Below are 23,875 nucleotides of genomic sequence, written 5' to 3'. Positions count from 1 at the left end.
TTATACATATGAAATTAAATAAAAATAAAAATAAAAATAAAAAATAAGTTAATAAACTGTTGTGCTTTGCAGTTGCATTTCTCGGAACATTGTTCTGTCTAGAATAATAGATTATAAGATTAAATAAATAAATAAATAAATAAGCGAGTAATAATAATAAAAATGGATTAAAAAAAAAATAAAATAAAGTAGCCAAATGGAGTTTATTGTGAACCTCTGATTGTGTATAAATAAAACAATTTTTAATGGAAATTTATCTTTTTTATTTACAAGATTTATTGTTAATTAATATAATATGTAATATAATTAAATTTTGATAGCAGTCTGTGTTTAGTCTGCCACTTTATCAAGCACAGCTCATTAAACCAGTCTTCATGTTATCAGATAAATCGATAATTGGTCTTCCTCGAGTTTTTTCATTATTTACAACAGCTGGATAATTATTTTTAAAACGTCTTTTGAGAATTTTATAATTTGGTGTTATTATTTCAAATGGAGCTTTGCCATTATCAACAACCCAGCAACTTCCACTTTCAGCTGATTTTAAAATTGTCATCAAGCCTTCAGATACAACAAATGGTCTTGAAAATAAAAATAAAAATAAAAACATTTTAATTAATTAATCAACATCTTGTTTTTTTTTTTTTTTTTTGATAAATTTAATTAATTAATTACGTTTGAATTGACAATTCTTCAAGATTTTTAACAAAATCAGCTTTCATGACTCGTGATAAAAGTCTATTTGGACTGTCAATTGTCAAAGCTGTTTCAGTTAATCCAGGACACAGTGCAATGACTCTTACACCAGTTTTATCATAATGAAATTGTGACTGTAAAAAAAATTAATAGAAAATATGTATTTAATTATTTAATTATTTAATTATTTTGACTTACACCAAGAGATTGTGACAATCCAATTATTGCATATTTTGTTGCTGTATAAATTGGTAATTGTGCTGTTCTTTTAATATCAAAATATTGTCCAATATTAACAAGTACACCACCATTTTTATCCTGATCTTTTCCCATAAATTTCATAGACAATGTTGCAACATTAATCATTCCTCCAATATTAACTGATATTTCTTTTTCCCATCTACGTTCATCAAGTATACCAGCATTATTAACAACAATATCAATGCTATCCATCATCGTTGAAAGTTTTTTAAATGCATCTTGTGAAAAAAAAGAAAATAATATTTTAATATTTTTCAAGTACTTGTAGAAATTTTTTTTTTTTTACCATAAATTTGTGAGTAGTTTGATGTATCAGCATTGATAAATATTATTTTATCATTACCATATGATTTGGCAACAACATTTTTAGCACGTTTACCAGCATCATCATCAACATCAATTATTGCAACTTGCTAAATTTATTTTTTTCAAAAATTTATTTTTATTTTTATTAAATTTTATTTATAACAACAAGATTTTTATACCTTAGCACCATGATGCAAAAAATGATTAACAAATGAATAACCCAATCCAGTTGCACCACCAGTTATAACAATATTTTTTCCACAAACAAGACCACGTATTACTTCAAGTTCTTTAGCTTTTTCTTCAGCAGATGCACGACGACTTTTATGAATTGGTAATTCAGCTAAATTATTTAATTAAATTTATTCAAATTATTAATATTTTCTTTGATTGTTTGCTTTCTGCTTTTTTTTTCTATGTAATGTAGCTTACCCATTTTAGTATTTAAAAAATTTGTTGAAAATTATTATTATTATTATTATTATTTGGATGATTTTAAAGCAATGGGTTCAAGAGACCAAATAATATAGCAGTATTTAATGGCAATGGTATTTATACAAACATCAAATGAATGATTATTTGAGGAGAGACAAAGTGCACGCGCCACTTTGTCTTAATCCTCCCACTTTTAATTAAAATATTACATATACATATAATAAATATTTTTATAAATTTATCAACAAGACTTTTATATATATATTTAAATTCTAATAATTTAATTTCTTATAATTAGAACGAAAATTGTAAATATTATTTTTTTGAAAGATAAGCTAATGGAAAAGATGATAAAAGTTCATGTGTGCGTGGGTGTATTAACTAGAAATAATGATAAACGTAATTTATCATATATATTTACGAGAAAGTTTATGCGAATATAAAAATTGAGATTATTGTTGTTGCGCAAAGTTCATGTTTAAATTTACTTGAACTCGTCACCTTTTTTTTATTATTATTATACTACCATAAGTAAAATAATTATAATTTTATTATAGATCCTAGTAGATATTTTGGCTTAAAAAGTCTTGAAATTCAAATATTTATTTAAAAGTTTCAAAATGGAAATTATACAGTTGCATATTTATATTTATTCGGTATGATTATTATCAGTTGATTTTTCAGGAAGTAAATCTGGTGGTTGAATTTCATAAACAGGTTGACCATCTTCACTCACCCAAATGCTACCATTTTGTGCACATCTAATTGCATAAATAAGACCATGTGCAACTGTTTCAACTCTGTTTCTCGCAATATGAAAATAAAAACAAAAATATAAAATATAAAATATAAAATATATATATTTAAATTAAATTTCAATATATAATAATTTAATTTAATTATTAAAACTTACTTTTTTGGAAGAATTGTAAGCTGTTGTTCTGATATTGCTTCTGGATCTTCATAAAAATTATTAATATTTTCCTTGATACATGAGTCTGATACACCAGGACAAAGAACAACAATTTTAACTCCAGTTCTATTGTAATGATATGGTTGCTGTAAATTAAATAAATATGTAATTGTTGTTATTGTTGTTGATATGTAATTAAATATACTTGCAGCATATGATCTACTGAAACTAATAACAGCTTGTTTTGTTGTTGAATAAATTGGCAATTGGGCAAGTACATCAAGACCTAAAATTGAAGCAACATTAACAACTATTCCACCACGTCCACCAAGATCTTTTCCCATCACTTGAACACCAAGAAGAGTTCCACGAACAACAGCAGTCTGTATTTGTGTTAAATAATATGGCGTATATAAATTATTTCATTTACCAAAATAAAAAAAATAATATAGGTATATTTATACTCACAATATTTACATCAACTGCACGACAAATATTTGATTCGTTAATTAAATCTGCATTATTTATTAATATATCCAAACCACCAAGTATACCAACAGCTTCTTTAAATACACCTTCACACAAACAAACAAAAAATAATACAATTGAGAATTAGTTTATATTATTTGTTAATTAGCTAATAATTATTATTAATTTATTATTATTACAATCCAATATATTTTTTGAAACATCACATGATAAATAATTGACACGATTTTTTCCAAATTCTTTATTTAATTCTTCAACAGCTGATTGAGCTTGAATTTCTTGATCATCTAAAATAATTATTGTCTGTAAAAAAAAAAAAAAAAAAAACAGAAAGACAAATGAATTAATTAAATTAATGATTATTTATTAACCATACTTACACCAGCACCATTTCTTAATAATTCACGACAAAATGCAACTCCAAGTTTTCCAGTTGTTCCAATTATTATCACTTTTTTATCCTTAATTTGCATAGTTGTTTAATTATTATTATTTTATTATTTGCTGAGTATATAATTGAGTGGGTGATTCAAGTATTTTAACTACACATACTGGCTTATAAAATAAATTGTTATTATTATTTTATACGATGACCTCTTTGATGACCTCTCACTTACAGATATGTATGTATCCTTAACGACATGCTCAGCTGGATGAATAGGAATTTTTTATAAAAATAATACTTATTACAGATTTTTTAAAAATTTAATGTTATATCTATTATATTTACAAAATAATAATGATGCAAATAGTGTCCCTTTATTTTTTTTTTTTTTTACCGCTCATTTCCAAGAATCCACTTCCATTTGCCAATTCATCAATTCCTGGTATTGTAACGGACAAAATAAAAAAAAAATAAAAAAAACACACAAGGCTTCTGTGTGCTTCTGTGTGTCGGCTTCTTTTTAGATATATTTAGGATATTTAGTACCTAGTTTTTGCTGAGGATAAACAATAAATACATGTATTATTAATTGTCTCAAGGGTTTAAAAAAGAAAAAAAATGTCAGTTTATCTGAGTCAAGTACAAATATCATATTTTAAATCATTTTGTGGTGTCACAACTATTGAAATAATTAAACCAGGACAATGGTTATCCATCATTGGAAAAAATGGCTCAGGTAAGCTTTATTTAATTATAGGTATATTTATTTATTAATTTGTTAACAAAACAATTTAACTTTGTTTATTTATAACAAAAAAAAATAAAACAGGAAAATCAAATTTCATGGAAGCAATTGCATTTGCACTTGGTGAATCACGAGTCAGTTTGAGATGTAGCAAAATAACTGATTTAGAATATAAAGACAGTAATGGTCATTCAGATCCATTTGGGTAAATAAAAATAAAAATATACAATTTATTTATTTAATTAACTAAATGAATTTTATTTTCAAGGCAAACATATGTTGCAGTCACTTTAAAACAAAATTTAGAGACAATGAAAACATTTAAACGTTCAATTGAAAATAAAAAATTTATATTCTACATTGATGATGAGGTAAAAAATAACTAATTTAACATTTGATATTTAACTTTGCAAAATTATTATTAATTAAATTGTTGTGTTAATTAATAAACAGGATGTATCAATGGATGAATATGTAGATGAATTAAAAAGTCATGGATTAAATATTGATTCAATGAATTTTTTGGTTTATCAAGGAAATATTGATTCAATAATTGATTCAACACCAAAAGAAAGAACAGCAATGTTTGAAGAAATAAGTCGTTCAATTGAATTTAAACAAGACTATGATAAACTTCGTTTGGAAATTGATGAAATGCAATTAACATCAATGCAATTAACAAAAGAAGCAAAACATTTGGTACAACAAAAACATTCATTTGGATTGTCTATTGAAAGAACAAGAAAACGTGATCAATTGGTCCAAAAATATGTATGTATTTTTCAATCAATTAAAAATAAAAAACATTCAACACAATTATTATAAGTAAACATTTTTATATTTCAACAGGATCAAATGAATATTGAATATTTTTTATTTATCTTGTATGACATTGAAAAATACTGTACAAATGTTGAAAAAAATATTCAAGAAAATGATAATGAGCTAACTAAATTGTATGACAAAAAAAATGGAATAGAAAATAAATTAAAAAATATACAAGATAATTATAAAATCGAGTCTTTAAAAATGGCACCATATGAAAATAAAATTAAAGAAAATTCATTGAAACTACAAAAATTGAATATTGATGTTAAAAAAATACAAGAAAATATTGAAATGACACAAAAAATATTATCAAAAAATCAATCCAAGTTTAATAAAGCTGAAGCTGATGAAAAAAAACGTCTTAGAAATATTGAAAGTCTTGAATTACAGTTGGCTGATTTGTCATCAATAAAAAATAATTTCATCAAGGAATTATCAAACAAGAATATTCAATTGGTAAGTGTCATCTAGATGCAACAAATAAATAAATAAATAAATAACAATGATTTTAATTACAGAATGATGATGATCGAAAAAATTATTTACAACTTCGTGCCAAGGTATCAGCAAAACGTGATGAATTAAATCCAAATAATCAAATTGATCAACGTAAAAAAAATTATATTGAACGTAAATTAACATATGAAAAAATACAACTTGATGAAATAAATTTGATACTTTCACACAAGCTAAATATGAAAGAGACATTAAAAAAAAATGTTTTACAACTTGAGACAGTTAAACGACAAACACAAGAAAATTTGACTCAAGTTCATGAAAAACTTGATGGAATGAAATCAAAAATATTATCCGAAGACGACGTTGAAGGTTTAAAAACCCAACTAGAAGAAATACAAATGAAATTAAATGATTTAAATATTGCCAGTGAATATAAAAAGAAACAGCAAAAAAATCAAACTATAATTAATATATTAAAGAAAAAAATTGATGGAGTTGTAAGTTAATATGAAAATAAATAATTAAATTGTTTATTTAAAAAATATATATATTAATTTGTTATTTTAGCATGGAAGATTACATGAATTTTGTCAACCAATTGATAAACGTTATCAAACAGCAATGGGAAAAGCATTTGGTAATAAATATTTTGGTATTATTGTTGATGATTCAACAACTGCAGCAACATGCATAAAGTTCTTGAAAGAACATCGTATGTCACCACAGTTATTTATTCCAATGGATAATATTAAATGTACTCCATTGAAAGAACAATTGAGATCAATCAAAGATTTAAAAGACGTACATTTGCTTATTGATTTATTGAAATATGATGTTAAATATAAAAATGTTGTATTAAATGCAGCTGGATCAACACTTGTTTGTCGTAATACTGATGATGCACGTATTGTTGCTTTTGAAACAACTAAAATGAGAAATGATGAAACACGTGAATACTTGGATGTAAGTTTAACTTGCATGTAGTTTTTCATAATAAATTGTTAAATCATATACATTTCTTTTTCAGGCTGTTTCATTGGATGGTGTATTTTTTAGAAAAAATGGATCATTTTCAGGTAAAGGTAGTGATTTTGATATGATAAAACATATTGAAAATTCAAAAGAATTTAATGAGTTGACACAAAAAAAACGTGAATTATTATTAAAATTATTGGAGCATAATAATTCAACATCATCAATGGCAATGTCGACAATCAAAGAACAAGAACAATTATTATTGACTTATAAAAATCGATCAAGTTATTGTGAAGGTAATTTGGCCAAGATTGAAAAAAAATTACACGAGCTGGAGCTATCAATTAGTGAATTAAATGAACAGAAAAAAAATACACAAGATAATTTAAAAACATTAGAACAAGACTTGAAAAATTTAGATGAAGAAATGACAAATGAAGGAGAAAATTTAGATACTCAAATTGCTCAATATGAAAAAGAAATATTTACTAATTTTTGTAAACAAAAAAATATTGACAACATTAAAGAGTTTGAAAATTTTATCAGGTAAGTGTATTATCAATGATAATTATTGATAATTTTTATATATGTATGTATTTATTTAATTTTACAGTTTAATAGAAAAAAAGCATGAAAAACTTGAAGATTTGAATGATCAATGCAGTCGTATTGAAGAGCTTTTAAAATATGAACGTGCCAACAAAAGCATCATTGAAAAAATATCAAGTTATGAAGATAAACTCCAGGAACTTGGAGATAAAATTACTGAAATGAATGACATACGTAATTCATTGCAAGATGAAATTAAAATTATTAGCATTGAACAAAGTGCACTGGAGAATCAATTAAAAGAAGACAAAAAAAAAATTGCACTGTATTCTGCTAAAATTTCTGAATTATCATTAGATCTTGAACAAACAACTCAAAAAATTATAAAACTTGAAAATGAAATTGATAATTATCGTCATAAAAAATTGGAAAAATTACGTGAAAAACATGACTTGTTATTAAAAGCAAAGGTAAATAATATTATATTTATACTTAAATTTAAATTAATATTAATGATAATAATTTACAGATACAGAGTATTGATTTACCAATGTTAAAAGGAAATCTTGATGATTTATTTTCCGATGATTCATCACAAGATTCTTGGCAAAATATTCAAGAACGTGAATTTCAATTAAAATTTGATTACAGTATATTACCAGACAACCAATTGAATGAAATAAATTCATTGAATATTAATCTAATTAAAGAAAAATATCAAAAAGATTTGTCTGATATTGAAAATGAAATTGGTGAAACAACAATACCAGAAGCTCATGATAAATTAAAAAATGTTGATTTAAAATTAAAACATTTAAGAACACAAAAATTACAACATGCCAAAAAATTAAATGAAAAAATGAGAAAATTTGAATTAATTAAATGGAAAAGAGCAGATAAATTTAATAAATTTTTCAAGAATGTTGAAGAATCTATTGGTGAAATTTACAAAGTAAGTAATTTATATTGTATATAAATTAATTGTCAATATACATAAGGGATAATTATAAATTTGTTTTTTTTTCAGACACTAAGTGGTGAAACTGCTGCTCAAGCAGTATTGATGCTTTACAATCCAGAAGAGCCATATCTTGATGGAATTGAATATGAATGTTGTCCATCAAATAAACAACGTTTACCAATGTCATCATTTTCTGGTGGTGAAAGAACAATTGCCGGTTTATCATTATTATTTTCTTTACGTTCAGCATTACCACCACCATTTTTAATAATGGATGAAATTGATGGACCACTTGATAAACATCATTTTAATAATTTGATTAAGTTTTTCAATACCATCAAAGAAAAACAACAAATTATATTAATTTCATTGAATGATAAAATATTTTCAAAAAGTGATGTTGTCATTGGTGTTATGAAGGTAATATTTTTTGTTTATTTTTTCACTTGATAATTTCATTAAATTCATTGCAAAATTTATTTATTTATTTATTTAGAAAATTTGTGATTTCGAGGATCCTAAATCACAAGCTTTCAACATCAATCTCGAGGCATATCCACAAGACTAGTCTACTGCACTATGTCACGTATTTTATTTTTATTTTTATTTTTATTTCAATATAAATAAGTATCTGGTTTGAATTTCAATAATATTTTTTAGTATTTAATTTATAATATTTTTATCGTCATTTGTTTATGGAGGGAACAAAAAGTGTCAATTATTACATGATACAAGTATATAACAATGCTCAGGATTAATTGAACAATGTTTAAATATATTAGTGTAATAATAAATACATAAGTTCTTATAATAATAATAATAATACAATTACAAAATCTACAAATGATTGCTCGCAAACAGAGGCATATTACCATCATCATCATCATCATCATGATTATTTTTTTTTTTCTCTATAAGTGTAAAAATAGAATTTAACAATTTTTCTTTTCGCATTCTTTACGATTGTTAAATAATAAAAAATAAAAATAAAAATAAAAACAACAAGTTGGGAGAAGATAATGTGAATTTTCCTTCCAAGAAAATATCCACTGAAATAATTAATATAATTTTATTTTCATTTTAAAGTTGATTATATTATTATTATCATCATCATTTAACTATTGCAGAATTTATTCAAAAATTTTTAATTATTATTTTCTTAGTTTATTGTCTATTATTAATTAATTATTATTTTTTTTTTTTTAAGTCAGTGATTTGAAATTGATCACTTGAAAATTTAGAAATTTATTAGGCAGAGTTAAATTTTATCATAAATTTTCAACTAAAATTAAATGTAAGTGTGTGTGCGTATAAATATCTCAAATTTTAAATAATATTCCATCGCAGCATAATAAATCTTATGTTTTTATTTTTAAAATTTTTATATTTATATTTGGTTGCAAGGTAATTTGTCTTTTATATTTATAAATCAGTATAAACTATTGCATAATGATTGGTGTTATCTTTTGACAACTTGGGATTTTCATTTTTATAATAATGATAATTTAATTTCAAGTCTTTCAACTAACTCATTATAACAATTATTATTTTACATTATTATTGAACGACTTTTATTATTACTAACATGGCAATAAGACCTCCATTTTATTTTTCATATATTTATAATAAATAAAAGGTAAAAAAAATAAAAACAAATATAATTATTTCTTTTAATTTATATTTTATAATATATACATAGCCTTTTTTCTAATAATATTAGTATGATTTTATTTCAAACGTAACAAAAAATAAAAATGAAAAAACCTTTAAAAGGCAATAATTATTGTTGAAATACTGTACTACTTCAGTCAAAATTAAAATATTATTCACAATAATAAAAATTTAAATTATTTGATTAATAGGCTCATATTAAATAATAATAATATAAAACACATTAAATTTGTCACAATATGAGACATTTAATGTGTTAAGCGTCTATTTCATATGGTCTCTTGGCTATTAACTGATTGTGAACTACGTGATGTTTTACGACTAACTGGTTCCAAGTATGCTGCAGGTGCCCAGCCTTCAATACTTGTATTTATTAATTTAACAAACCACCAACCAGCACAACCAACTTTTAATAATTCTAAATAATCACCCTCATGCATTGTAACTTCTGATTGTCCAACAGCACAATAATCAGCAAGTGCAACATATCTACCACCTGGTGCTGGTCCACAATTTTCAGAAAAACCATCTTCATCATCTGTATTACTATTTTCTGAACTCCAAGCAACATCATCCTCATTTGATTGTGTTAAATTAATATCACTACTATTAATATGTGATGATACAATAACACTATTTTGTTCATCAACAGATAAAGTACGTAATGAACCAGATATACAACTTTGTGCATCCCATGATATTGTTTGACGAAGTGGTTTATGATTTGTTTTAGCAAGAGCTGTATTTTGTTTACCTTTTAATTCAGCTAATTGTGACATTAATACACCTTTTATTTGACGTACCCATGATTGTTTAATATCTAAACTTGATGCTTGTATTGTATGAACTTCAGCACGTCCTTGTAGCCATATTTCAAATCTTCTTTGATCACCTTTTACTGATTCAGTTAATCCAATTTGTGACATTTTTAAATAACGTTTAAAATGATAAGTTGCTTTATTGTGCGCTTGTGGTTTACTGTGTTTACAAAAAATCATTGATTTTTCATATAAAAATATATGACGTTGTGATGGTTTTAATCGCAATAAACGTTCACGTTTACTACTACTCCATACACTAAATGAACCTTGCAATAATAATTCACCTTGAGCACCAAGTTCTCCCTATAATAACAAAATATTTTTAATTAAAATATAAATAAATATAAATAAATAAATTTTATATTTACCCCAAAACCTGTAATTGCCGTTTGATGCATACTATCATTAACACATTTAAGTACAACAAGCATACAATCAAGTGCTTCTTTAAGTTCAGTACAACATGCCAATTCATCACTATATTTTAATAAATCTTTTAATAATAATTGATATTTTGTTATACGTTGTACTGGTTTAAGTAAATATGCAGCAAGTGGTAATTTATGACCTAATTTTTGTTGACATAAAGTAAGAAATTGTGGTTCATTTTGTATTTGTTCACGTAAACTTTCTGAACGTGTTATATTTTGACAATAATAACTATAAAGACGAAAAAATATATCACGTCTTTGAACAAAACATAAAGCAACAAGTTCTGTATTTGATATACAATTTTCAATATCACGAAGAAATATATCACCATGAAAATGATATATTTCTTCAATATTACCAAATAACACATCACTTTTACCAATTAAACCAGATGGTATTAAATGTGCAATTGTCTCATTTGACATTTCCATTTTATAGCCTTTTATTATTGAACCAAGTTCACTAACATATAAACGTTCAGTTTCAACAAGTTCACTCAATACATGACCACGTTTTTGACGTGATAATTCAATATCACGTGGTTCACTTTCTGGTGATGATGATGTATCATCAATTGTACCAATTTCCATCTAAAAAAATTTATTATTTTATTATTATTATTATTATTATTAAATTTAAAAATACTCGATGATATCAAGATAAATTTATTACTTTTGGCATTGTGTTGGCTTTTTTAAGAATTCTACCAGGTTTAATAATTTGTGATGATGATGATGACGATGATGATGATGATGATGAGGATGATAATAATATTAATTTTGCTGGTTCTGGTGTTACAGTTTGTATTGGTCTTGTTGGTTTAGCTAATTGTTGTTTTAATATTACAATTTTTTTTTCACACATCATTGTAACATCTTCAATTCTTTGTAAAACTTGTGTTACTAATGCTTTTGTTTCCGGCATTATTAAATCATCAAATACACATGTTGGATTATGAAATTCTTCAGCTGATTCAACAAGTTGTTCAAGTTCTTGAAGAGCTTGATTTGGTGATATAATTGTATTTTGTGTATCTAAATGTTTAAATCCTTGTGTACACCAAGCATTTGCCTGTTTAAATTTTAATCATCATTAATCATCAATATACTTAAATGACATTTAAAAAAATTAAAAAAAAAAAAAATACCTTGTCAATTTTTTCCATTAATTCACGACATTTTGTTAATGTATGAAGACGTTTTTCAAGTCGTTGAGAAAGTATCGTACAAACACGTTGTAATTCAGCACATTTTGGCTCAACAACATCAGTTGGACACTGATGTCTTCCAGATAATAATTGTTGACCAGCAGCAATTACTTCCTCTGCACGTTTAATATCTCCCTATAATCAATTGTAATAATTATCACAATTTTTTGTAATAATGTTATTTTTTTTTAAATATCAATTTCATTATCTAGCCCATTTTGGTATTTTATAATTATGTTATATATATTTTCTATCGTGCACTGTGCCATTTATCATTGACAAAAAACAAAAAAAAAAAAAAAAAGTTTAAATTAAATAGGCCATGCTTGTGTATTATTATAGTAGTAGTAGTAGATAAAAACAATCTAATTTATAAAAAAAAATATAAATAAATAAATAAATACATATGTGCGCAAAACATATTATATGAAAAATAATTAACATTCTATATGATAAAAAATTAATTTATATTTTTGTTTGATTTCGTTGCTTACCAAGACCCAAATCCACATGGTATGCAACAAATAGGACTATCGACAACAATAACAAAACTGAAAAGCGGTGCACCGTTATGTGTTTTTTTTTTTTTAAATATAATATTAAATTTAAAATATTGTGCTTGTGCATTAACAACAATTATTTCATAATAAACAAGAGTATTATCATGTTGATTGATCCTTTAACTTTATCGAAATTTATTATCAGGGGATTATAAAGTAGTAGATGAAGTAAGCTCCCGAAAACACCATATACCCTCTTGTATATAAATATATAAATATATAAATAGATAAATAAATAAATGATTAACTTACTCGACAAATTGTTTGATAAGCAGACATGTCTCGAATTAATTCTTCATTACGTATTTGTGTTTCACCAATTTCTGTCATTTCATCAGTTGTTTTTAAATGTTGATCAAGTGATGCTTGTAATTCACGAAAATCTTGTTCAAATTGACGTAGTGCAAGACAATGACGTAAACGTGAACTGTGATGTGACCAAAAGAGATCAAATGTTCGTTCAGTTTCATCAAGTTGAACTAATAGTCTAAAATTAATAATTAAATATTGTAATCATTGTTGTATCAAAATAAATTTGATTATGTTTGATGTTTGATTATGATAATAGTACCTTTCAACAGCAGCAACATTACCCAATTGATCAGCAGTACCTTTACCAGCAAGTTCTCGTACACTATCAAGTAATGCAACACCATGTCTTGCTGCACTTAATATTTCTTCTTTTAATTCATTATATTCAGCTTGTTGTTGACTCAATAAACGTGTTGTTGCTATTGTATTATTTGGAAATTCAATTTCAGCTAAACGACGAGTAAATGAATCAAGTGCTATTGAAACGTCTTGAGTCATTGAGGAAAATTTTTCCAAACTCTAAAATAAATAATTATATTATACCCATAAAATTAAATTTTATAATCAACTTACAATTCTATTTTGTATCCAAGTATGATGACAGTACGGTAAATTGCCACCAAGTGATTCAGTCAATTGATCCTTATCAATAAATTCAAATAATTCAGTTATATTTGCCAATACAATAACACGAAATTTAAAATCTTCACGAAATAATTTATTTGATACTTCTGATATTGCTTTTTGTAAAAAACCAACTGGACGTAATACATAAGCAACATGAACAAGTCCAGGAAAAAATGCCTAAACAATTAAACAATTAGTTAATTAATTAATTATCCATTTATATATTATATATATATATAATTTTTAATTTACCGATATTTTAAGAAGGACTGTTTTAACTGAATTCCACTTGTCTGTTCTGCGATCAATTATCAAGTGAAAACCAAGATCAGCTTCTTGTAAACTATATTTAAAAAAAAAAAAAAAATTTAATTATTTTTAATTTAATTATAATATAAAAATATTATTGTTAAAATACTCACGTTGGTACGGAAGTTAGATAAAGCATAAGACGATGATAGTCCGAATCGCTGACATTGTGAAAGTTTCCATTGTCGGGAAATGTTATTATTGGACATCCCTCTCGAGTTTTACCACCTATATATTTAAATGATTAATTGATTATTAATTTGCAATAAATAAATTCAATTAATTAACAACAATAAACAAGTACTTGTGCATAGAATGTTTATTTATTTAATTTATTTTTTATTTATTTATTTTCTTGGTTTTATTGATGTACCGAGGGAAATTACTGGATACATAGTACCATACATGCGACACGGAAGTCAAACAATCACAGCACTTTCCCACAGACAAAATAAAAAAATAAACATTTCAGAGAAAAAAAAAAAATAAAAAAAAATTACTTGCACACATCCGATAGTTAATAATGACTGAGAGAGTTGTACGTTTTCATTTTTAATAGAAAAAAAAAAAAATTCTATACTCTTTAAAATACAAAAATTAATATGTTTCGTGGTTAAAAAAATATAATTAAAATATTGAAAAAAAAAGGCACTCTGATCAATTTTTTCAACGAGACAAGATTCGGCAGATAAAACCGGTTTTAACGGATTGTTTTTCTTTAAATTCCATTCATTTATCCTTTTTTTTATTGCAGTTAAAATAATTTTTTATTTTTCGGGTCAACTATCAAATAAGTATACATTATATTATATTAATAATTGTTTATTACCAGTTATTATTGCGTATTGTGGTTGCAAAAGATCAGCAACATCTTGGACAGTTAAATCTCCATTATCAATTTCACCGGTCATACTCTCGACATCTTCTGTAATTATTAATAAATAATAATATAATTATAACTAAAAACAAAAATAATTTAACAATATTTTACCTCACATAATGAATTAATTATTTTTATTATTATTTCAATTAAAAAATGAATAAATCAACAAGAAACAAGTATATGTATATAATAATTTTATAAATTGATTATTTATTATATTAATTTAATTATTGAATAAATAAACAATAAACAATAAACACGTGTTTAATAGTCAATGTGTATGAATGCTTGTTGAACTCCAGCATGAGACTGAATTGTACACAATATTTAAAAAGTTTAAACCTGAAGAGTGATGATGATGATCGTGGGGGATGCACTCTTATGACCTTGCTAAACTTGCTAATATTATATATCTTCATTTCTCTTCAACTTCAACAGTTAATATGTTATAGTTTTCTTCTTTATCCACTTTTATATCATTATAATTCATCCATATATTTATAACTGTAAAATCAAGAGACTCTTTGCTATAGGTATATCAATCTTATATAAAATAAACTTGTCTCTCTGGGTCAAGTATCCATAATAGGACACTCGAGTTGATCCTTCATGATAGAAACACGTTTGCAAAATTTTCACATTTTATAAAAATTCTTTTGTCTTTTTTTAATTTGAATGTCACCTATTGAATTTATTTTAAATATATCTAGGTACTCATCATAGAAATTTTTTATTTTATTAAATCAATAAAACAATATAATGATTTTTTTTTTTAAATAAAAATCTTATAATTCAGTCACGCACTGTGAAATCCTGACATTAAACTTCAAAGTATTTAATTTTTTAAATAAAATAAACACAATGTATATATTCACATGCCAACCACAATGATAAATAAATATCACACGAGGTTTTTGACCCTTTCCTTCTTTTTCTCTCATTAAACATAATTGTACAAATACAACTTGGCTACTGTATTATGGCATTTAATTTCAGCAAGATCATAAAATATTTTACTTTATTATCACAACGTACTCAACTTGATCGTTAAATAAATGTATATTTATATTTATACAACATCATTAAATTTTACTTGAAAAGAAAGTGTTGTAAGCTTAACAAATGGTAAATCAAAAAACCATTATTACTACATCAACAACAACAACAACATTTATTTAATATTATCAACTGTTACTGGCAGTCCAGATTTATTGACAATAATTCCATCATTTGTTATTTGACAATTTGATGATGATGATGTTGATTTATTAGAATTATTATTTTGTCTTCCATTTGTTGTTGCTGTTGCTTTAACAATAAATTCAATTTTTGAAAATTTAACATGTGGAAATTGTACTTTGATAAATCTACGAAATGTTGAATAACCCAATACTTTAATTGTTGATGCAACATTTTTAGAATAATCTTTATAAAGATTATGAATTTTTTTTCTTGTAATATTTGGTGATAAATATATTGGTGAATTATTTTTATTATTGCTATTATTGTTGTGTTTTTGTATAAATTTTTTTAAAAATTCAGTAGCAATTTGATAAATATCAAGTGAAAATGTATTGTGTGGTATTTTACCATGATTACCATGTACACGTGGTGTAACACCATGTGTTATAATATGTTTTCTTATTCTTTTAATTTGATAATGTGTACAATTTTCAAGATACAAAAATGCATCAAGACAAACACGTCTACCTTGATAAACATATTGTGCACGTAATCTACGTCTTTCAGTATTTTTAGCAGTATTATTTGGATCAGTTAAACATGCCATTGTAACACCCATTAAATACATATCATGTTCTGCTTTTGTTAACTCAGCAATATTTAAACGATGACGATATATTGTTTCTGGATTTAAACCTTTAAAACATTTGTCATCTTGACATTCACAACCATTTTCAAATTTTTCAAGTACTTGAGCTACACTTTCTTCTACATCTCTTGTTGAATCATGTTTTAATTTTTTACTATTAATGTTTTTTATCTTCTGTAACAAATAATAGGTATATACCTATAGGTATAAATATATCTACAGTTGTTAGTTTTATAAAAATTCAAATTTAATTACCTTATTTTTATTTGCTTCTTCTTCAATAGCTGATTTTTCATTATTACAATTTTGATGTTCCATTTATTTGTTTTTTTTTTTATTCAATTTTTCTGTAAAAAATTAAGTTATAATTAAAATTAGGTTAGAAAATGTTTAATTTTTCAAATTTTAAAAAGAAATATTAAAATTAAAAACAAGTAGGTATAAAAAAAATGTCAAAACAATAAACACCCTTATGATCATTTAAAAAAATAAATAGAGAGCTAAACTTACCACTTTAATTATTTTTCATATAAATATTATTAATAAATGTTGTTAATATATATTTATTTACAATATCATCACATATCACTGATTTTAATTTCATATATAACAATAATATTGATTTGTTTGTTTATTAAATAAATGAAATATGAGGTGGAGATGAATATTTATTATTATTAACGTTATATTATGTAAAATGTGTGTGTGTAATGTGTATGTATGTGTATGTTGACTTGTCAATTTCAGGGAGGAAAAAAAAAAAAAAGATTCATCAGTGCAGTAACAATTAGCACCACACATGATTTAATTAATTTACAATATATTTAATTTTTAAAATATACGATGCCTAATCAATAAATATTATTGACAATTAATTATCAAATATAATCAACACTTGGTTTATTAAGCAATTAAATTAAATCTTTAATTAAATTTTAGATTGAAATATATTTATAAATTAAAATTATTATAAAATAATATATTCTTTCTAACTTAATTATTGTGGTTTTTTTGATTTTAATTCAAGTATTGATTAATTGACATTAGATGCAAGTGCAAGTTACGGCCCTGGTCTATCATATATAGGTATACCACATGAGACACACATAATAATAAATAAAAGATTTTTTTTTTTTTTTTTAATTAAATTGTTCATCATAGACCGCATGAATATAATTAAAAAAAAAAAAACCCGATATAAAAAACCACAAGTAAAATTTTTATTAAAAACAAGAAAAAAAAAATAAATAAAAAACTAGTTTTTTTAAATTGAAAAATTAATTACAATATGTACTAATTAATCAATAGAAAAAAAAATTTAAATTACTTATTATTTGCAATATAAAAATACACAAACCTCGACATTTAGTTGTACAATGTTGATGACATGGACAATTACAACAATGTCCAGTTTTTTTTTTAGCAATGTCACAAGTTAATTCATTGTTTGTCATTATTATATAAATTTTACTCAATTATATACAAACACCACAACTTTTTTATCATGAAAATTAATAAAATTAATTATCCATCTATTAATAAATCGAAAAAATAATCAATTTTACCAAACCGTTTAAAAATAAATAACTTATTGAAAAATTTTTATAGTCTTAAATTTGATCGATATATACTAATGTAGAGAACAAGCCGGTGTTAAAATTTATTTATTTTTCCATCACTTTTGCGCAAGTTGTCACGTATTTAATATTAATTTGCTGTGTTAATAAAATAAACAATTGTCAATTAAATTTAAAAACAAGTCATTTGCCAGAAAAAAAAAAGCAAAAAAAATTAATTAACTTTTAAATTAGCCACAAGCCGAATTAATTTGAAAAATTTATTTATTTTATATTTTGACTACTATAATGTTTATACTCTACACACTATTTTATTATTTTTTTTTCTATAAATGTACTATGCTATTTTGCACTTGATATCTGCACTGTTATCCCTAGTGTCAGTACAGCAAAAAAATAAATAAAAAATTATCTAGTGTCCCCAGAATGTTGCAACATTTGCAGAAAAGAGGGAAAACTTTAAACCAATCGTTGAATTTACAAGGAGACAATCAAATGGAGAAGGAGAAAATCGCACGTGTCCATTTATACCGCATGTTTTTTTTTTTTTTTTTTTTTTTATATTAAATATTATCATTATATGAATTTAAATATTTTCAATATAGTAATAATGTTTTTTTTTTATGTATATAAAAAGATAGAAAAAAAAAATAGCAGTGCTTGTTGCGCAATAAAAATATGATAACGTTCTTTTAAAATTTTCCTGATAAAAAAAAATGACATGCTAATTATCATATTTTTTTTTTTTATCATTTAGCAATTTATATACCTAATTGTTTTTTTTTTTTTTTATTTTTTATTGACAGTTAAACAATAAAAAAAAAATCAAAATGAAATTCTTTTAAATTTGTTTTAGGTATATATAATTGATAAAAATAAAAATATGTATAGAGAAAAATTTAGATGTAATTGTTTAGATTTTGATCTATTGATTTGAAGTTTGTTTCAAGCCATAGATGTGAGTATATGTGATATGTATTTGCTGCAGGGCCGAGCCCTCTCTTAAAGAGTGACAAAATATATAAAATGTTTTAATTTGCGTTATTTGTCAATTATTGTCAATCATCACGCTGCTTATATAGAATTTAATTTTTAAAAATAAATTAATATAATCAATCAACAAACCAGCTTCCAATATTTCAATATCAAGATTGGCACTTTGACTTCTACTGATACTCAAACTGCTACTGGCATTGTAACTTGTTCTTTTTTGTGTTTCTTCCATTGCCCTTGAGGCACTCCTCTTAAATTGCTCCAAAAAACTATCAATTTGATTTTCAATTGATGTCGGTGTACTTGCCATTATCTCATTAAATAAAACAAACAAAAAACAAAAAAAACAAATCAAAACAAATAATTCAATTCTTATTTTTAAAGCTCAATTTTCACTTGTTAAACTTTTATCATAAAAACAAAACACAAAAAAAACAACAACAACCACACTACATTTTTTATGAAAACCACAAAATTATTGTTGTTATTGTTTTGTCACAATGAAATAAAAATTATATATTTAATTAAATATTGACTTGTTTAGATGATATATATGTAATTTGGTGTTATTGTTGTTATTTTTAAATTTTTTTTTTTTAATCATTAAAGGTAAAATAATAAAGCTCATGTTTATTATTATGATGCCCGGAACTTGGTGAAATTGACAAGGCCGAGTTTAGAGACCGTACGTCCTTGCTTGGAGTCAGGTGTGTCTTGGTGTACTGTGTGTAAAAATTATATGTACTTTATTAAACAACAAGTGCGCATGTCGCTATTTATTTTTCATCTTTTTTTTTTTTTTTTTAACTCACTTTAATGTTATGCACCATATTTGACGATAATGTAAATTGCGCCAACTTTGTGCGCCTTTCTTTCATCTCATTTTCATTTTGATTTTTTTTTGATGTATGTATGTGCATTATTTAACATTACACACAACTCAGGTATCAGCAAAAAATATTTCTACTTGAGGAAAAGAAAATATAAAAATTTTATTTATATGTATTAAAAAATTATGAAATTATTTTAATTAATAATAATAACTATTTTTTTTTCTATAAATTATAAATACAAAGGTCAGTGGAAATTTTTTTACGACTAAATTATTTAAATTTTCCATCATTCTTGCCAAGAAAATTATCAACTATTAATAGAATTCTACTTATCGACAAATTTTTATGTATTTGAAACTGATTTAAATATTTATTTAATTAAATTTTAATAGCTAAAGTTGGTCGAGGAATTGAAGTAGTAAAATAAAGTTTATATACTTACTGAAAAAATTAAGCACTGAATCTTTAAATGACAAACGCTCATTAATAGCAGCCACTGTTATTGAAGCGCTGATATAACCCGAATTTAATTGTTAAAGTACTTGATAAACAAGTGAAATGAAATAGTAAAAAATATTAATTATTTACTTGCGCTCAAAGCTGCAAAGATATATCAAAAATAAATTTACATTTGATAAAGTGCGTTCAACAAGAAATTATTTAAATCTAAATATTATAAAAATAAATATATTAAATAAACCTGAAAAAAAATAAAATAAACATCCTAATATTTCCTAGAAAAAATGACAATTGACAAATATATACCTGAAATACATCCTATTCACCCCCGTCTACTCTGTTTGAGATAGACAGGTTGATGTGCACACCTTGATCAATCAACTATCACCATTTATTCTGGTATTCAAATTTTATAATTTAAATTTAAAAAAAAAAATAAAAAGTAATCAAGGTGAGCTGTACAAGTCACAAAATAATATATCAAATATATAAATATATGGGAGATAATTATATCAAGTAGCTTTAAAGAAATATATCATAAATTCTTTAATGCTACAAGCTTGTTGACGCACTTTACCCTACTGAGGGATTGGTTAAAAAAATGACCAGAGGGCCTCTTACCTTTTTTAGAAGATCTTGGAGTCAGTATTTACATGCATCAGTTGACTGTATAGAAGATCTAGAAGGCAGCATTCACATGCACCAACTCCATGAAGACTAGTAGGGGATACCTGCACTCCATGTAGTTCACGTGATGAATCAATTGGATCAGCAACAGGTTTAATCATTACACACAAAACTATCATCACCATCACTTTTTTCACTGCTTTTTACCACAACTTTTTCAAACACACTTTTCACCAACTAACACCAATATTAACTTGTATAGTTTATAAAGTTTTTGTTTTTATATCATCTAAATAAAATTGAAAGCTATTTTAGTATAATGTTCTTTTGATAATTATTCACTTGATGATAAACTACTTGATTGATTTATTATTTAAAGAGTATAATAACTTGTAATATTATTTTATTGTTATTACGATTTCAAATTAGTTTATCAATTTCAAAACAAGATCTCGAGTTGTTGGTTGGTTGAGTTGATAATATACACATCGTTGCTATAGCGGCAAGCTCTTTGATGTATACAAACTCTTGGATAGAGAGAGGAGGCAAGCCATTTGCTAGAGGCAGTATATTCTGATGCTCTCTGATGTTCTCAGTAGCTCTCAACTCTCTCAATCCAACATGTTATTATTTATAAGAATCACTAGCACTTTACCAAAGACAATTTCAATCAACATTAACAATTGTTGAACAATAACAACAATTGGTACATGAGAGAGATCATAATAGAGAGTCAATAATACCAGCACCATGTGATGTTGTTGATTATTCTTCCAGTAAAAAAAATAGATACAATCATATGAGATGACAAGTCATGAATACTACCAAGATTAATGATACAGTAGTGTTAATAGCATGATAATAAATGACACCAACAGCCTGTGATTTTTAAAGTAAAAGAAAGATTAAGTTTTAAGATAAAATCTCATTAGACAAATTATGAGGTGGTGGATTTCATTGAAACCTACCATTTCTTAAATTCAATTATACGTGCAACATGTAAATAATTAAGTGATGATTTTTCATAATTAGGGATTCATCATTATTAAAGCATAAGCATATCATGTAGAGTGTCTCGATGATGTTTTTTTCAATTTTCATGTTATATTTTATAGCATTCAAGAAGTCTGGGTTGTTGTAAATAAAGTAGTTACTTTCTCTTCATCTTCTTTTTTCATTATGTAAATTTAATATATTGGCCAGGATAAATTTCATGCAGCTGTAACAATAAATTATTAAATTAGTGTTGGATAAATACTTTTATTTATAAACAATGAAATAAAATCACTCACTGTACTCAATAATGATTTTGGCTCCAATGACAAATCAATTTAGTCATTTGTTCAGTCATTTGTTAATGTTAGTTAGTTAATAACATAACACACACCAAATATTTTAGCCACACTGCTTGTAATATATCTGTGAACAATAAAAACATTAAATAAAAATTATGTAATAAAAATTTCTGAAATTGGAGTAATTATCAACAAAAAGAGTAAATAAAAATAACATTATTAAATAAATAAATAAATGAGTATTAAATGAATAAATAAATGGTAAATGGATATTAAATAGATAAATAAGCAATAATTAAACAATTCAACAGTAAAAAATTGAGTCTAAAAGTGAATAAACTGACACTAAACTGACAAAGGTCTCATACAAAGGAAAAATTGAAATTAAAATATTTCACATTTTTAAAATTATTATTAATAAAAAAACTATTGTTATACAACACGAATCCTACAACAATGCTATAAATAATAAATATTTATAATTATTTATAAATAAATTGACAATCTCTTTGTCTTTGTAAAAAATGACAACTTATTCTTTTTTATTGTCACAAATTATGATAAAAATTACGTATTTATCTTTGTTTATGCACAAAAACATTCAATTAATGTTTATTTTCAATTTTTTATAATAATATTGTATGTTTAACAATTATTTACTCCAAAAAAATGTCACTTGACTTGCAACGACAAAGAAACCTAACCTCAAATTTGTTTTTGCTCAATAATTAATTAATTATTTATAATTTTACTATTGTTTATACGTATTATTGTTTGTCTGACGAAAACAAAGCTAATAATAATAAAAAATATTTACCTGCGGTCATTTTGTTATTATAAAATTCCATGGCGTCTTTTCGTGACCCGGCCGCTTTTGGACACTTTAAACAATATCAATTTTTGGCTAAAATACGTGACATCCAGCAATAATTTTGCACTCAAATTGTAGCCAGCGAGTTAATGAACTGATTTATTATAAATTAACAATTAATTGTTGCTATTTATTGCTAAATAATTACTGTAAAATCGGAGCACGTCATTACGCAATATTTTTTTTTTTTCAACTGAAAATATTTTTTTTTATGAGAAAGTCATGAGAATTTTAGAAAACGACTGCAGCGCTGCCACACGACAGAAATATAAACTATTACCGGTCGGTAAATCTCATTGAGCAAGTTGATATTCTCACCGTTCTGTGGCGCTGCAGTCGTTTTCTAAAATTCTCATTATTTTCAGTTAAAAATATTTTCGGCTGAACAGTAAGCAAACAATAAAGCAACAATTAATTGTTAATTTATAATAAATCAGTTATTCGCTGGCCTGAGTAAATTATTGCTGGATGTCACTATTTAACCACAAATTGATATTGTTTAAAGTGTTAATCCCAAAAAGCGCAAATTGCACCGTAAGCCTATAATAACCTTTGTTTTCGTATT

General features: G+C 24.6%; 6 protein-coding genes across 15 annotated transcripts in view; 2 read left to right on the top strand and 4 right to left on the bottom strand.

The window, feature by feature from the left end:
* Positions 1–23,488, bottom strand: part of LOC122854153 (fibrillin-2-like) — a 222,327-nt gene extending 198,839 nt beyond the window's left edge. For all 3 annotated transcript variants that reach the window (XR_006373942.1, XM_044154591.1, XM_044154590.1), the window contains exon 1: positions 23,257–23,488. The gene's annotated coding sequence lies outside the window, so the exon portion shown is untranslated. The remainder of the gene's footprint in view (positions 1–23,256) is intronic.
* On the bottom strand, positions 144–1,808 carry LOC122854150 (15-hydroxyprostaglandin dehydrogenase [NAD(+)]-like). The gene is made up of 6 exons (XM_044154586.1): positions 1,696–1,808; positions 1,443–1,606; positions 1,244–1,370; positions 895–1,175; positions 676–830; positions 144–581 (listed from the first exon to the last, which is right to left on the bottom strand). Exons 1-6 carry the CDS (start codon positions 1,697–1,699, stop codon positions 347–349), a joined length of 966 nt encoding a protein of 321 aa, XP_044010521.1. The 5' UTR covers positions 1,700–1,808; the 3' UTR covers positions 144–346.
* Positions 1,982–3,767, bottom strand: LOC122854156 (alcohol dehydrogenase 2-like). Of its 3 annotated transcripts, none has more exons than XM_044154594.1 (6): positions 3,481–3,767; positions 3,280–3,403; positions 3,080–3,186; positions 2,821–2,994; positions 2,612–2,757; positions 1,982–2,525 (listed from the first exon to the last, which is right to left on the bottom strand). In XM_044154594.1, exons 1-6 carry the CDS (start codon positions 3,571–3,573, stop codon positions 2,348–2,350), a joined length of 822 nt encoding a protein of 273 aa, XP_044010529.1. In that variant the 5' UTR covers positions 3,574–3,767; the 3' UTR covers positions 1,982–2,347. The 3 variants fall into 3 exon arrangements, with proteins under 3 accessions (XP_044010529.1, XP_044010530.1, XP_044010532.1); XM_044154595.1 differs by having other exon boundaries at positions 1,982–2,504; positions 3,481–3,766; XM_044154597.1 differs by having other exon boundaries at positions 1,982–2,498; positions 3,481–3,756.
* LOC122853664 (structural maintenance of chromosomes protein 1-like) lies at positions 4,104–5,179 on the top strand. Its single transcript, XM_044154080.1, has 5 exons — positions 4,104–4,221; positions 4,315–4,435; positions 4,499–4,601; positions 4,684–5,001; positions 5,162–5,179. The coding sequence occupies exons 1-5, from the start codon at positions 4,104–4,106 to the stop codon at positions 5,177–5,179; spliced, it is 678 nt and encodes a 225-aa protein (XP_044010015.1).
* On the top strand, positions 5,292–8,740 carry LOC122854126 (structural maintenance of chromosomes protein 1B-like). The gene is made up of 8 exons (XM_044154549.1): positions 5,292–5,514; positions 5,577–6,014; positions 6,085–6,480; positions 6,545–7,038; positions 7,106–7,511; positions 7,571–7,993; positions 8,069–8,422; positions 8,499–8,740. Exons 1-8 carry the CDS (start codon positions 5,350–5,352, stop codon positions 8,568–8,570), a joined length of 2,748 nt encoding a protein of 915 aa, XP_044010484.1. The 5' UTR covers positions 5,292–5,349; the 3' UTR covers positions 8,571–8,740.
* LOC122854123 (guanine nucleotide exchange factor DBS-like) lies at positions 8,850–19,949 on the bottom strand. Of its 6 annotated transcripts, none has more exons than XM_044154540.1 (11): positions 19,358–19,949; positions 14,771–14,866; positions 14,055–14,169; positions 13,885–13,975; positions 13,579–13,809; positions 13,265–13,524; positions 12,946–13,180; positions 12,074–12,268; positions 11,599–11,997; positions 10,863–11,516; positions 8,850–10,797 (listed from the first exon to the last, which is right to left on the bottom strand). In XM_044154540.1, the coding sequence occupies exons 1-11, from the start codon at positions 19,533–19,535 to the stop codon at positions 9,943–9,945; spliced, it is 3,309 nt and encodes a 1,102-aa protein (XP_044010475.1). In that variant the 5' UTR covers positions 19,536–19,949; the 3' UTR covers positions 8,850–9,942. The 6 variants fall into 6 exon arrangements, with proteins under 6 accessions (XP_044010475.1, XP_044010476.1, XP_044010477.1 ...); XM_044154541.1 differs by having other exon boundaries at positions 14,771–14,863; positions 19,358–19,947; XM_044154542.1 differs by lacking the exon at positions 19,358–19,949 and adding an exon at positions 18,013–18,622.
* Positions 23,489–23,875: the final 387 nt, after the last annotated feature.

This window comes from Aphidius gifuensis, linkage group LG4 (genome assembly GCF_014905175.1).
Source record: "Aphidius gifuensis isolate YNYX2018 linkage group LG4, ASM1490517v1, whole genome shotgun sequence".
In the NCBI taxonomy this organism is placed as follows: domain Eukaryota; kingdom Metazoa; phylum Arthropoda; class Insecta; order Hymenoptera; family Braconidae; genus Aphidius; species Aphidius gifuensis.
The sequence above is the reverse complement of the archived record's forward strand: the minus strand, read 5'-3'. Positions and strand labels throughout refer to the sequence as shown.

Coding starts and splice junctions, on each gene's coding strand:
- LOC122853664 (XM_044154080.1), top strand. CDS start 4,104: ATGTCAGTTTATCTGAGTCAAGTACAAATATCATATTTTAAATCATTT. Junction 4,222..4,314: donor CATTGGAAAAAATGGCTCAG/GTAAGCTTTATT, acceptor AAAATAAAACAG/GAAAATCAAATTTCATGGAA. Junction 4,602..4,683: donor TATTCTACATTGATGATGAG/GTAAAAAATAAC, acceptor ATTAATAAACAG/GATGTATCAATGGATGAATA.
- LOC122854123 (XM_044154540.1), bottom strand. CDS start 19,535: ATGGCAAGTACACCGACATCAATTGAAAATCAAATTGATAGTTTTTTG. Junction 13,525..13,578: donor CTTGGATACAAAATAGAATT/GTAAGTTGATTA, acceptor TATTTATTTTAG/AGTTTGGAAAAATTTTCCTC. Junction 12,269..12,945: donor CTTATCAAACAATTTGTCGA/GTAAGTTAATCA, acceptor AATTGATTATAG/GGAGATATTAAACGTGCAGA.
- LOC122854150 (XM_044154586.1), bottom strand. Junction 1,176..1,243: donor AAACTACTCACAAATTTATG/GTAAAAAAAAAA, acceptor TTTTTTCACAAG/ATGCATTTAAAAAACTTTCA. Junction 582..675: donor GAAGAATTGTCAATTCAAAC/GTAATTAATTAA, acceptor TTTATTTTCAAG/ACCATTTGTTGTATCTGAAG.
- LOC122854156 (XM_044154594.1), bottom strand. CDS start 3,573: ATGCAAATTAAGGATAAAAAAGTGATAATAATTGGAACAACTGGAAAA. Junction 3,187..3,279: donor TTCAAAAAATATATTGGATT/GTAATAATAATA, acceptor GTTTGTGTGAAG/GTGTATTTAAAGAAGCTGTT. Junction 2,526..2,611: donor CTTACAATTCTTCCAAAAAA/GTAAGTTTTAAT, acceptor TTTATATTTTTG/TTTTTATTTTCATATTGCGA.
- LOC122854126 (XM_044154549.1), top strand. CDS start 5,350: ATGACACAAAAAATATTATCAAAAAATCAATCCAAGTTTAATAAAGCT. Junction 7,039..7,105: donor GAGTTTGAAAATTTTATCAG/GTAAGTGTATTA, acceptor TTAATTTTACAG/TTTAATAGAAAAAAAGCATG. Junction 7,994..8,068: donor CTATTGGTGAAATTTACAAA/GTAAGTAATTTA, acceptor TTTTTTTTTCAG/ACACTAAGTGGTGAAACTGC.